We start from the raw sequence: 13,251 nt of genomic DNA on the forward strand, positions 1-13,251 counted from the left end.
TTATGGGGTATTGTGTCGTTACTGGGTATTGTGTCGTTACTGGGTATTGTGTCGTTACTGGGTATTGTGTCGTTACTGGGTATTGTGTCGTTACTGGGTATTGTGTCGTTATGGGGTATTGTGTCATTACTGGGTATTGTGTCATTACTGGGTATTGTGTCGTTATGGGTATTGTGTCATTACTGGGTATTGTGTCGTTACTGGGTATTGTGTCGTTACTGGGTATTGTGTCGTTATGGGGTATTGTGTCGTTACCGGGTATTGTGTCGTTACCGGGTATTGGTATTGTGTGTTACCGGGTATTGTGTCGTTACCGGGTATTGTGTCGTCGTTACCGGGTATTGTGTCGTTACCGGGTATTGTGTCATTACCGGGTATTGTGTCATTACCGGGTATTGTGTCATTATGGGGTATTGTGTCATTATGGGGTATTGTGTCGTTACCGGGTATTGTGTCGTTACCGGGTATTGTGTCATTATGGGGTATTGTGTCATTATGGGGTATTGTGTCGTTATGGGGTATTGTGTCATTATGGGGTATTGTGTCGTTACCGGGTATTGTGTCGTTACCGGGTATTGTGGGTATTGTGTCGTTATGGGGTATTGTGTCGTTATGGGTATTGTGTCGTTACGGGGTATTGTGTCGTCACGGGGTATTGTGTCGTTACCGGGTATTGTGTCATTATGGGGTATTGTGTCGTTACCGGGTATTGTGTCATTATGGGGTATTGTGTCATTATGGGGTATTGTGTCATTATGGGGTATTGTGTCATTATGGGGTATTGTGTCATTATGGGGTATTGTGTCATTATGGGGTATTGTGTCATTATGGGGTATTGTGTCGTTATGGGGTATTGTGTCATTATGGGGTATTGTGTCATTATGGGGTATTGTGTCGTCATGGGGTATTGTGTCGTTATGGGGTATTGTGTCGTTATGGGGTATTGTGTCATTATGGGGTATTGTGTCGTTATGGGGTATTGTGTCATTACGGGGTATTGTGTCATTATGGGGTATTGTGTCGTCACGGGTATTGTGTCGTCACGGGTATTGTGTCGTTATGGGGTATTGTGTCATTATGGGGTATTGTGTCATTATGGGGTATTGTGTCGTTATGGGGTATTGTGTCGTTATGGGGTATTGTGTCATTATGGGGTATTGTGTCATTATGGGGTATTGTGTCATTATGGGGTATTGTGTCGTTATGGGGTATTGTGTCATTATGGGGTATTGTGTCATTATGGGGTATTGTGTCGTTATGGGGTATTGTGTCATTATGGGGTATTGTGTCATTATGGGGTATTGTGTCGTTATGGGGTATTGTGTCGTTATGGGGTATTGTGTCATTATGGGGTATTGTGTCATTATGGGGTATTGTGTCATTATGGGGTATTGTGTCATTACGGGGTATTGTATCATTATGGGGTATTGTGTCATTATGGGGTACTGTGTCATTATGGGGTATTGTGTCGTTATGGGGTATTGTGTCGTTATGGGGTATTGTGTCATTATGGGGTATTGTGTCATTATGGGGTATTGTGTCATTATGGGGTATTATGTCGTTATGGGGTATTGTGTCATTACTGGGTATTGTGTCATTATGGGGTATTGTGTCATTATGGGGTATTATGTCGTTATGGGGTATTGTGTCATTATGGGGTATTGTGTCATTATGGGGTATTGTGTCATTATGGGGTATTGTGTCGTTATGGGGTATTGTGACGTTATGGGGTATTGTGTCATTATGGGGTATTGTGTCATTATGGGGTATTGTGTCATTATGGGGTATTGTGTCATTATGGGGTATTATGTCATCACACATCAAATGTTGGAAAAGGGGAAGGGGTCTGAATACTTTCCGAATTCACTGTATATTTCAAATAGTATGTTGAAACAATGTCGAAATAAACGTCTTCATTTTCACACAGTCAGAAACTATAAATATATGTCTACATTTTAATTAGTAAAAAGATCCTCAAATATCACATTCATTTGTAACTATCCATTGTTTCGCAAAGTTGGTTACTAATCCAACACTCTAACCACTAGGCTACGCTGCCGCTCCAAATGATTGGTCCTGTTCGTGTTTGGTGAAACAGAAACCCTGATGATTGGTTGACCCAATAGAACCTTCCACAATGCAGCCAATGGCTGTAAGTTACAGCTGGGGATGAGGAATTGTCTGCAGTCGACTGTCTGCAATTGACTTTATGATCTTTGATTAAATGGTTGTTTGATGTAGTTCATGTAGTCGACATTTAGGCGCAAGGTGATGGACACTTTTTATCCCCATAATGCATCACAATTTGAAAAGGTGGTGACTTGACAAAAGTGATCCGCTCGAACGAGCCCATTGCCATAACATGTGCAAATACCTGTCCAAGCATTGTAAACTCAGTCAGGTGTCAGCAACGTCTGAGCAGAGAAACGCGCCCAAAGACTGCAGGTGGGGGCATTTAAAGAGCTAGCCCCAACCCTTTTCAGGTGAATGAGGTGGACTGAGGTGTGGCAACCAATAATGCTGTGTTCGTAACCAAGTGGGAGGTCGGGATTTTCCAATTGTGAAGTAGTAAATACCAGTTGAATGTGAATGTTCATGTGGATTTTTTTCCCAGTCGTATGTGGTAAATTCCCACTTGGTTATGAATGCAGCGTATTGATAACTAACCCCAGATGTGTCATTGGCGTTGTTTCCAATGGGAACAAAGTTGTATCGTGCCTCACATTCATCACATATCGTGCCTCACATAGTTATCATCTTGCTCTTTCAGCACTTCAGCAAATCTTTCCCAAACTTCACTTTTGTGACCCTCCCGTCTCTTTATTTTCAACTCTCCATTTTGCAGATGTTCTTCATAAATGAATAAACAATTATCTGTGTGTTTGACTGAATGACAAAATATTGCTGATGTGAAGTAGTATAATTTTATTTAACTAGGCAAGTCAGTTAAGAACAAATTCTTATTTACAATGACGGCCTACCAAAAGGCAAAATGCAGGACGGGGGATAGAAAAAATATATAGGTACCAAACACATCACGACAAGAGAGACAACACAATCCTACAACACGACACTGCATAAAGAGAGACCTAAGACGACAACATGGCATGGCAGCAACACATGACAACAACATGACAGCAGCACAAGGCATTGTACAAACATTATTGGGCACAGACAACAGCACAAAGAGGAAGAAGGTCGAGACAACAATACATCAAGCAAAGCAGCCATAACATAACAATTGACGTTATATTGTCAAGATTGGAGTTAAATCCCTAACTAGGTATTCATTTATGAACATTTTATTCATTAAGCAGACTCATATCAAACAACCCTGGGCGTTGCGTGCGCCATGCTTTATCAACTGAGCTACACGGAACTATTCTACCAGTATCTATTCATAATGTACATATTAACATGTAGCTATAGGTCTGCATTAAACTATTCTACCAGTATATATTCATAATGTACATATTAACATGTAGCTATAGGTCTGCATTCATAATGTACATATTCACATGTAGCTACACGTCTGCAAATACGAATGTTTTGGCTGTAAGAAGTCAGACAAAACATATTTGCTCATCTTTAAATAAATAAACAATGTAGTGAATATTTTTCTAAACTGCGTTACCCATTTCAGTCAGCTGACGGCGATATGCGACCTTCAGATGGTGACGTCATATCTAGTGGACCAACACGACACCGGAAGCTGTTTCACCAACACGGATACTGACTCATTCAGCCACCTCTTTAGCCTGGTAGCCAACATACAAACGAAAACATTAAAGCGCTTTAGACCATTTTTTTGTGTAAATTGATCTCGGTGTTTTTAACACACCGATCTACTATTTAACTTAAACGTAACTTACTTGTTCAATTTACAAATGTGTTGATTATACTTAACCTAAGCTAATCGTCAATGCTAGCTAGCTAGCCCACCATGAGCTCTGCAAGCTACTCTCCTCCTGCTAAAGAAGAGGTCTGCTGGACGGAGAAAGAGGGCCTGTGGCTGAACATTGTCGTGAAAGAAGAGGGTGAGGATGTTTCAGTAAAAGGAGAGGAAGAAGCTTTCAGAATGAAAGAGGAGGAAGAGGAGGCTATCAGTATCACATTGAAAGAAGAGGAAGAACCTTTTGGAGTGGAAGAGGAGGCTATCTCAATAAAAGAGGAGGAAGACGCTTGGAGAGATGAAGAGGAGACTGAAGATCTGATTAACACCAGTGAGTACTGTCTTAAAACACGGCCAGAAATTCTGCAGTTGTTGAACTAATGTGTGATTTTAAAGCCAAAGGGTCATTGCACTGAAATATGCACCTCACCAGAACCCCAAATATAAGCTTGAAAACAAACACTGTATTTGACTCAAAACGTGGTAAAACAATAATTTTGATCTCATGGTGGGTCCTTGCATCCACAGCTCTGTCTATGAATGAGAGTTGTTCCATTTGTTCAAACCCTCAGCTACTCTCCCCTATCTGTTTATTAGGACCGTGGAGATATAAAACGTTTAAGTACCAATAAGGAGTATGGTATTTATGGCTCTACCTTTCTCATGTTTTATTATTCATGATTCTTTGATGATTATCCCTAATCATGTTAGCATCCATATTAATATACAAGTGTTCAGAAACATATTATATTCTTGTGTGACTCGTATGATACGATAAATTATTTACTGTTCATTTCTATTGGGTACAACATCATCTGAAACACAACCAAAACAAACTGCAAATGTATCCAACAAGTTTGCTGAGTCACAAGCTTGATGTAGTCATTGTGTTCTAGGAATATGGGACCAAATACTTCAATACACATATAAATTAATTTTGGCCAAATACTTATGAGGCATTCAAATGGGGGGACAAGATATTTTATTTCTAAATGGTAAAACTGATATGTATGAATATACCTATTATATTTTATATTTATATTTTATTTCTAAATGAAGTGATGTTATTTCTAAATGGGAAAAAAATATATAAATAATAATAATAATATATAAATAATAATAATAATATAAATAATAATAACAATAATATAAATAATAATAATAATAAATAATAATAATAATAATATATAAATAATAATAATATAAATAATAATAATATATAAATAATAATATATAAATAATAATAATAATATATAAATAATAATAATATATAAATAATAATAATAATATATAAATAATAATAATAAACCCTCAGATAAAAGGTGACGTTCTGTACTGTCTCATACGAAACATTTGATCTCCAATCTAACATGCTGGAGTATAGAGCCACATTAAACTGTTATCTTCCCTGTCTAGATAAATACGTAGGGGAACACAGAGCCACATTAAACTGTTATCTTCCCTGTCTAGATAAATACGTAGGGGAGTACAGAGCCACATTAAACTGTTATCTTCCCTGTCTAGATAAATACATATTGGAACACAGAGCCACATTAAACTGTTATCTTCCCTGTCTAGATAAATACGTAGTGGAGTATAGAGCCACATTAAACTGTTATCTTCCCTGTCTAGATAAATACGTAGGGGAGTATAGATTCACATTAAACTGTTATCTTCCCTGTCTAGATAAATACGTAGGGGAGTATAGATTCACATTAAACTGTTATCTTCCCTGTCTAGATAAATACGTAGGGGAGTATAGAGCCACATTAAACTGTTATCTGTCTAGATAAATACGTAGTGGAGTATATTTAGTTTATTTAAGCAATGAAGCCCGTATACCACAGGTATGACAAAACATTTATTTTTACTGCTTTAATTACGTTGATAACCAGTTTATAACAGCAATAAGGCACCTCGGGGGGTTGTGGTATATGACCAATATACCACAGCTAAGGGCTGCTCTTAGGCACAATCCAACTCCCACATTACCTGACCTCTTTACTAACCTATAGGAGTAGGAGTTACCCAATCACAGGGATGGAAAACTCTGGAAATTCCAGCTGCTGCTACAGATTTAGGAGAAACAGCTGAGGCATTCCATGTCATTTCAGCAACTTGAAATGTAATTTGATCTCTGAGGAAATGAAGCTAGTTGATTTGCCCTTTTTGATTTATAGAACTCACATATATCAATAAATATAGTGTCCAACATCCAATTAGGACCAAACACTTCTTCTTCCTACCTTTTGAGTGGACATGAGGAATCCAACAACCAGTATATATATTTTTAATAGACAGCCACTATCTTATCTACTTAAATTTGGAATCAAAAGGTCCCACGGTTGCGTAAAGCGTTTTTGGAGAGACAGAAAGGAGAGACCCTCGTCCTCCATTACTACTGTACTACAGAAAGGAGAGACCCTCGTCCTCCATTACTACTGTACTACAGAAAGGAGAGACCCTCGTCCTCCATTACTACTGTACTACAGAAAGGAGAGAGCCTCGTCCTCCATTACTACTGTACTACTAATATTCACAAGAATAAACAGAGAGACAGAAAGGAGAGACCCTCGTCCTCCATTACTACTGTACTACAGAAAGGAGAGAGCCTCGTCCTCCATTACTACTGTACTACAGAAAGGAGAGAGCCTCGTCCTCCATTACTACTGTACTACTAATATTCACAAGAATAAACAGAAAAAGAATATGGAGAGACAATGACGGCCTCCATTACTACTGTACATAGAGGAGGAAGGACCCTGTCCTCCATTACTAAAGAACTCATGTCAAACATCATCCCTGGTCTCCATTAGTACTGTACTACTAATATCCGAATTTGGTCTTTTACATTTAAACCATCCCTGGTATTAGTCTGTGACAATGACATCCCTAGGTCTCATAGTCTGTGAGGAACCATCCCTGGTCTCCTTAGTCTGCCCCTACCATCCCTGGTAGTCTGTACCATCCCTGGTCTCCTTATGTGCAACTACCATCCCATGTCTCCTTAGTCTGTGCCCCTACCATCCCTGGTCTCCAGTCTGTGCCACTAAAGTCTGTGCCACTACCATCCCTGGTCTCCTTAGTCTGTGCCCCTACCATCCCTGGTCTCCTTAGTCTGTGCCCACTACCATCCCTGGTCTCCTTAGTCTGTGCCCCTACCATCCCTGGTCTCCTTAGTCTGTGCCACTACCATCCCTGGTCTCCTTAGTCTGTGCCCCTACCATCCCTGGTCTCCTTAGTCTGTGCCACTACCATCCCTGGTCTCCTTAGTCTGTGCCACTACCATCCCTGGTCTCCTTAGTCTGTGCCACTACCATCCCTGGTCTCCTTAGTCTGTGCCACTACCATCCCTGGTCTCCTTAGTCTGTGCCACTACCATCCCTGGTCTCCTTAGTCTGTGCCACTACCATCCCTGGTCTCCTTAGTCTGTGCCACTACCATCCCTGGTCTCCTTAGTCTGTGCCACTACCATCCCTGGTCTCCTTAGTCTGTGCCCCTACCATCCCTGGTCTCCTTAGTCTGTAACTACCATCCCTGGTCTCCAGTCTGTGCCACTACCATCCCTTAGAAGTCTGTGCCAAACCATCCCTGGTCTCCTTAGTCTGTGCCACTACCATCCCTGAAAAGACTACCCCCTGAACATCTAGTCTTGCCACTACCATCCCTGATTCACAGTAAACCCCAGATACACTTCTTCAGGTACCAACAGATTCACAGTAAACCACAGACACAGTCTTCAATCAAATCAAATTTTATGGTGCCAGATGATATCCCTGGTCTCCTTAGTCTGTGCCCCTAAATGCTTGTCTTCTAGTTCCGACAATGCAGTAATAACCAAGTCAAGTAATCTAACTAACTTAATTCCCACTACATCCCTGGTCTTTAGTCAGTGTAAGGGGATAAAGAATCTGTAGGATACCATCCCTGGTGATAGTCTGTGCCAATACCATCCCTGGTCTCCTTAGTCTGTGCCCCTACCATCCCTGGTCTCCTTAGTATGTACAGTATATACATATGAGATGAGTATGTAAACAAAGTGGCATAGTTAAAGTGGCTAGTGATACATGTATTACATAAGGATGCAGTCGATGATATAGAGTACAGTATATACGTATGCATATGAGATGAATAATGTAGGGTAAGTAACATTATATAAGGTAGCATTGTTTCTTCAGGTACCTGCAGATTCACAGTAAACCACAGACACACTTCTTCAGGTACCAACAGATTCACAGTAAACCCAAAACCCACTTCTTCAGGTACCAACAGATTCACAGTCTGTGCCACTACCATCCCTGGTCTCCTTAGTCTGCCCCTACCATCCCTGGTCTCCTAGTCTGTGCCACTACCATTGTAAACAATTCAATCAACCACAGACACACTTCTTTGAACAGGTACCTGCAGATTCACAGTAAACCACAGACACACTTCTTCAGGTACCAACAGATTCACAGTAAACCCAGACACACTTCAAATCAAACATCTTAGCAGATGTAACCAACAATGCTTGTGTTCTAGTTCCGACAATCCAAAACCACATCTTCAGGTAGCAACAGATTCAAAACAGTAAACCCCAGACAAACATCTTCAGGTACCTGCAGATTGAACAGTAAACCCCAGACACACATCTTCAGGTACCAACAGATTCACAGTAAACCACAGACAACACATCTTCAGGTACCAACAGATTCACAGTAAACCACAAATACACTTCTTCAGGTACCTGCAGATTCACAGTAAACCCCAGACAAACATCTTCAGGTACCAACAGAGATTACAGTAAACCCAAAACCACATCTTCAGGTACCTGCAGATTCACAGTAAACCGCAGACAAACATCTTCAGGTACCTGCAGATTCCTAACTTTACAAGAAAGATATTCCCCTCTTTCCCATCTCTCCCACCCACCAGCTGGCTTGATGAATGTCTGAACCTGGATCCCTCTGTACAGGGACACATTTCTATGCTGTATGACATTATTCTGAATATTGCATGCCCCCCACTTCTGACCAATGGAAAGCGTTCAGGGAGGGAGGGAGGGAGGGAGGGAGGGAGAGTTTGGAAGCGAGATTTCCGATATCACCTGGCATCCTGAATACACATCATCCTCAATCTGCAGTAGACACGGATTACTGCAGTTTAAATTATTCTGCAGTAGTATTTTGCATTAGACACGGGTTACTGCAGTTTAAAGTATTCTACAGTAGTATTCTACATTAGACACAGGTTACTACAGTTTAAAGTATTCTGCAGTAGTATTTTGCATTAGACACGGATTACTGCAGTTTAAAGTTTTTTTTTTTTTTACATTTTAATTTAGTTTTTTTTAACCTTTATTTAACGAGGCAAGTCAGTTAAGAACAAATTCTTATTTTCAATGACGGCCTAGGAACAGTGGGTTAACTGCCTGTTCAAGGGCAGAACGACAGATTTTGTACCTTGTCAGCTCGGGGATTCGAACTTGCAACCTTTCGGTTACTAGTCCAATGCTCTAACCGCTAGGCGACACTGCCGCCCCTACACAGCATTAGACACAGGTTACTGCAGTTTAAATTATTCTACATTAGACAGGTTACTGCAGTTTAAAGTATTCTGCAGTAGTATTCTACATTAGACAGGTTATTACAGTTTAAAGTATTCTGCAGTAGTATTCTGCATTAGACAGGTTACTGCAGTTTAAAGTATTCTGCATTAGACAGGTTACTGCAGTTTAAAGTATTCTGCATTAGACACAGGTTACTGCAGTTTAAAGTATTCAGCATTAGACAGGTTATTACAGTTTAAAGTATTCTGCAGTAGTATTCTACATTAGACAGGTTACTGCAGTTTAAAGTGTTCTGCATTAGACACTGGTTACTGCAGTTTAAAGTATTCTGCATTAGACAGGTTACTGACACTAGTTCATTCTGTTCTGCAGTTTAAAGTAGCATTACTGGTCATGTCTGACACTAGTTACTCATTCTGTTCCTCTACTGGTCATGTCTGACACTAGTTCATTCTGTTCCTCTACTGGTCATGTCTGACACTAGTTCCATTCTGTTCCTCTACTGGTCATGTCTGACAATAGTTCCATTCTGTTCCTCTACTGGTCATGTCTGACACTAGTTCCATTCTGTTCCTCTACTGGTCATGCCCGACACTAGTTCATTCTGCCCCTTGTTCTTTGAGACTGTCTCATATACATGCACTAAGGAAATTTCCCCAGATACCTCTGTTGCTATTTTCTTGGTAGCACCCGAAGGGCTCCCTCTCTGTAACACCCAATCAGAGGCCATAGCCTTCTCATCCCTCCAAGCGTATTATTATTTTTAAGTGGAAGTCAGGTACCCAGCCTTCGCATGTTCACTGGGTCAGTGATGTTATGTCTTATATCTTAAACTTGAGAAGCTCAAATATCCCATCCGTGGCTTCTCTTGTCAAGCAGGGATTTCTTAAGTACTTTGAGAGTAACCTCTGCTCTGAGATCTTAATATAGCCTCTGCTCTGAGATCTTAATATAGCCTCTGCTCTGAGATCTTAATATAGCCTCTGCTCTGAGATCTTAATATAGCCTCTGCTCTGAGAACTTAATATAGCCTCTGCTCTGAGATCTTAATATAGCCTCTGCTCTGAGATCTTAATATAGCCTCTGCTCTGAGACCTTAATATAGCTTCTGCTCTGAGACCTTAATATAGCCTCTGCTCTGAGACCTTAATATAGCCTCTGCTCTGAGACCTTAATATAGCCTCTGCTCTGAGACCTTAATATAGCCTCTGCTCTGAGACCTTAATATAGCCTCTGCTCTGAGACCTTAATATAGCCTCTGCAACTCCCCATATCCTTCCATTGTTTATATGTACATCCAGATACTTACAGTGTTGGCCTAAAAGTGCTCGGTCCTCTTTTTCCTGTAGTCCACAATCATCTCCTTTGTCTTGATCACATTGAGGGAGAGGTTGTTGTTCTGGCACCACACGGCCAGGTCTCTGATCTCCTCCCTATAGTCTGTCTCATCATTGTCAGTGATCAGGCCTACCATTGTTGTGTCATCGGCAAACTTAATGATGGTGTTGGAGTCGTGCCTGGCCGTGCAGTCATGAGTGAACATGGAGTACAGGAGGGGACTGAGCACGCACCCCTGAGGGGCCCCTGTGTTGAGGATCAGTGTGGCGGATATGCCACTGTGATTTATTTGTATCCTTTATTTTATCAGGTATGTTTACTGAGAACACATTTACTCATTTACAGCAACGACCTAGGGAATAGTTATAGGGGGGAGGAGATGAATGAGCCAATTGGAAGTTGGGGATGATTAGGTTGGCCATGATGGTATGAAGGCCAGGCTGGGAATTTAGCCAGGACACCGGGGTTAACTACTCTACTCTTAAGATAAGTGCAATGGGATCTTTAGTGACCACAGAGAGTCAGGATATCCCATCCAAAAGACTGTCCCCAATCACTGCCCTGGGGAATTGGGATATTTTTTTTAGACCAGAGGAAAGACTGCCTCCTACTGGCCCTCCAACACCACTTCCAGCAGCACCTGATCTCCCATCCAGGTACCGAGCAGGACCAACCCTGCTTAGCTTCAGAGGCAAATCAGCAGTGGTATGCTGCTGGTTAACATGCTCCTTTGTTGAGTGATCTAGTCCAGATTTAACCTCATAGGAAGACAGTTGTATTATGTGGAGGTTTCATTCAGGTCTCTGTTAAACTAAATCTGTTTGTCTTTGGCAGGAGAGAGACCAAACTCTCATGATGACAGCGGAAAGAGTCCTTCAGGGAAACCAGACCCGGCGACACCCAAACCAACGAGACGACATCAGTGCTCCCACTGTGGAAAGAGTTTTCCCTGGTTAAAGGCCCTGAAGCAGCATAAGAAAAACACTCTGGAGAGAAGCCTTATCGCTGTTCTCAATGTGGAATGACTTTTACCTGGGCAGGAAGCCTATGGGGTCATAAGAGAATACACTCTGGAGAGAAGCCTTACCACTGCTCCCACTGTGAAAAGAGTTTTAGGAAGTTAGGTGACCTGAAGGCGCATGAGAGGACACACACGGGAGAAAAGCCCTACCAATGTTCCCAGTGTGGAAATAGTTTTAGCAAGCTAGGGAACCTAAAACAGCATAAAAGAACACACACAGGAGAAAAGCCCTACCAATGCTCCCAGTGTGGAAAGAGTTTTAGCCATTCAGGGAGCCTTAAAGACCACGAGAGGAGACACAGACAAGAAAAACCTTACCAATGCTCCCTGTGCGGAAAGAGTTTTATCAAGTTAGGGGCCCTGAATAGGCATGAGAGGACACACACAGGAGGGGATAAAACGTACCACTGCTCCCTGTGTGAAAAGAGTTTTACCCGGTTAAGACATCTGAATAAGCATGAAAGAATACATACACGGGAGGAGAAGACATACCACTGCTCTCAGTGTGGAAAGACATTTTCCCAGTCAGAGGACCTGAAATCACATGAGAGAATAGAGAGGCTGTGTTCTGACTTGTGCTTTTAACTTCTTAAGGATGACGCAGAATACTGTTCCCATGCAGGAACATCACTCAGCGGATTTCAGAGCGCCACCTATAGTTTTTGATAAAACTCATAATTTCATTAAACTTTCATTAAAATACACATTCAAGGTAGTGAATTAAAGCTACACTCGTTGTGAATCTATCCACCAAGTCAGATTTGTAAAATGCTTTTCGGCGAAAGCATGAGAAGCTATTATCTGATAGCATGTATCCCCAAAATACTGCAACGTCACCTAACACGACAGATTTTGCGGTAGCCGGCGCTACCCAAAACGCAGAAATAAAATATAAAACATTCATTACCTTTGACGAGCTTCTTTCTTGGCACTCCTAGATGTCCCATAAACATTTATTTGGGTCTTTTTTTCGATTAAATCGGTCCATACATAGCCTAGATATCGATCTAAGAAGACTGTGTAATCAAGGAAAAAACTGAGTTTGATAACGCAACGTCATTTTTAAAAATTAAAAAAGTCGACGATAAACTTTCACAAAACACTTCGAAATACTTTTGTAATGCAACTTTAGGTATTAGTAAACGTTAATAATCTATCAAAATGATCACGGGGCGATGTATATTCTATAGCTCCACGTCTTGAAATCATGTCCGGATATTTCTCAGCCAAAACATCCTGTCGGAGACCGGAATAAATCGGCTGCCTTGTTTCGGTTTGACCAAGAAACAAATCCGAGACAAATGACAAGACTGTTGACATCGTGTGGAAGCTGTAGGTATTGCAACCTCGGCCCCATTTAATGTGGGTCACTTTTAACAATGGGTTGAAGTGGCGCATGGATATATTTTCCCATTTTCAGTGATCAGATTTTCCTGCACTTTTCGATGAAAC

General features: G+C 41.1%; 1 protein-coding gene across 1 annotated transcript; it reads left to right on the top strand.

Moving 5' to 3' along the window:
- Nucleotides 1–3,732: 3,732 nt before the first annotated feature.
- LOC121844308 (zinc finger protein 2-like) lies at nt 3,733–12,544 on the top strand. Its single transcript, XM_042314242.1, has 2 exons — nt 3,733–4,223; nt 11,613–12,544. The coding sequence occupies exon 2, from the start codon at nt 11,800–11,802 to the stop codon at nt 12,382–12,384; it is 585 nt and encodes a 194-aa protein (XP_042170176.1). The 5' UTR covers nt 3,733–4,223; nt 11,613–11,799; the 3' UTR covers nt 12,385–12,544.
- Nucleotides 12,545–13,251: the final 707 nt, after the last annotated feature.

Source organism: Oncorhynchus tshawytscha, unplaced genomic scaffold, assembly GCF_018296145.1.
Source record: "Oncorhynchus tshawytscha isolate Ot180627B unplaced genomic scaffold, Otsh_v2.0 Un_contig_7609_pilon_pilon, whole genome shotgun sequence".
Taxonomy (NCBI): Eukaryota; Metazoa; Chordata; class Actinopteri; order Salmoniformes; family Salmonidae; genus Oncorhynchus; species Oncorhynchus tshawytscha.

Bases quoted from the DNA above. Each gene is read 5' to 3' on its own strand.
- LOC121844308 (XM_042314242.1), top strand. From the start codon at position 11,800: ATGACTTTTACCTGGGCAGGAAGCCTATGGGGTCATAAGAGAATACAC.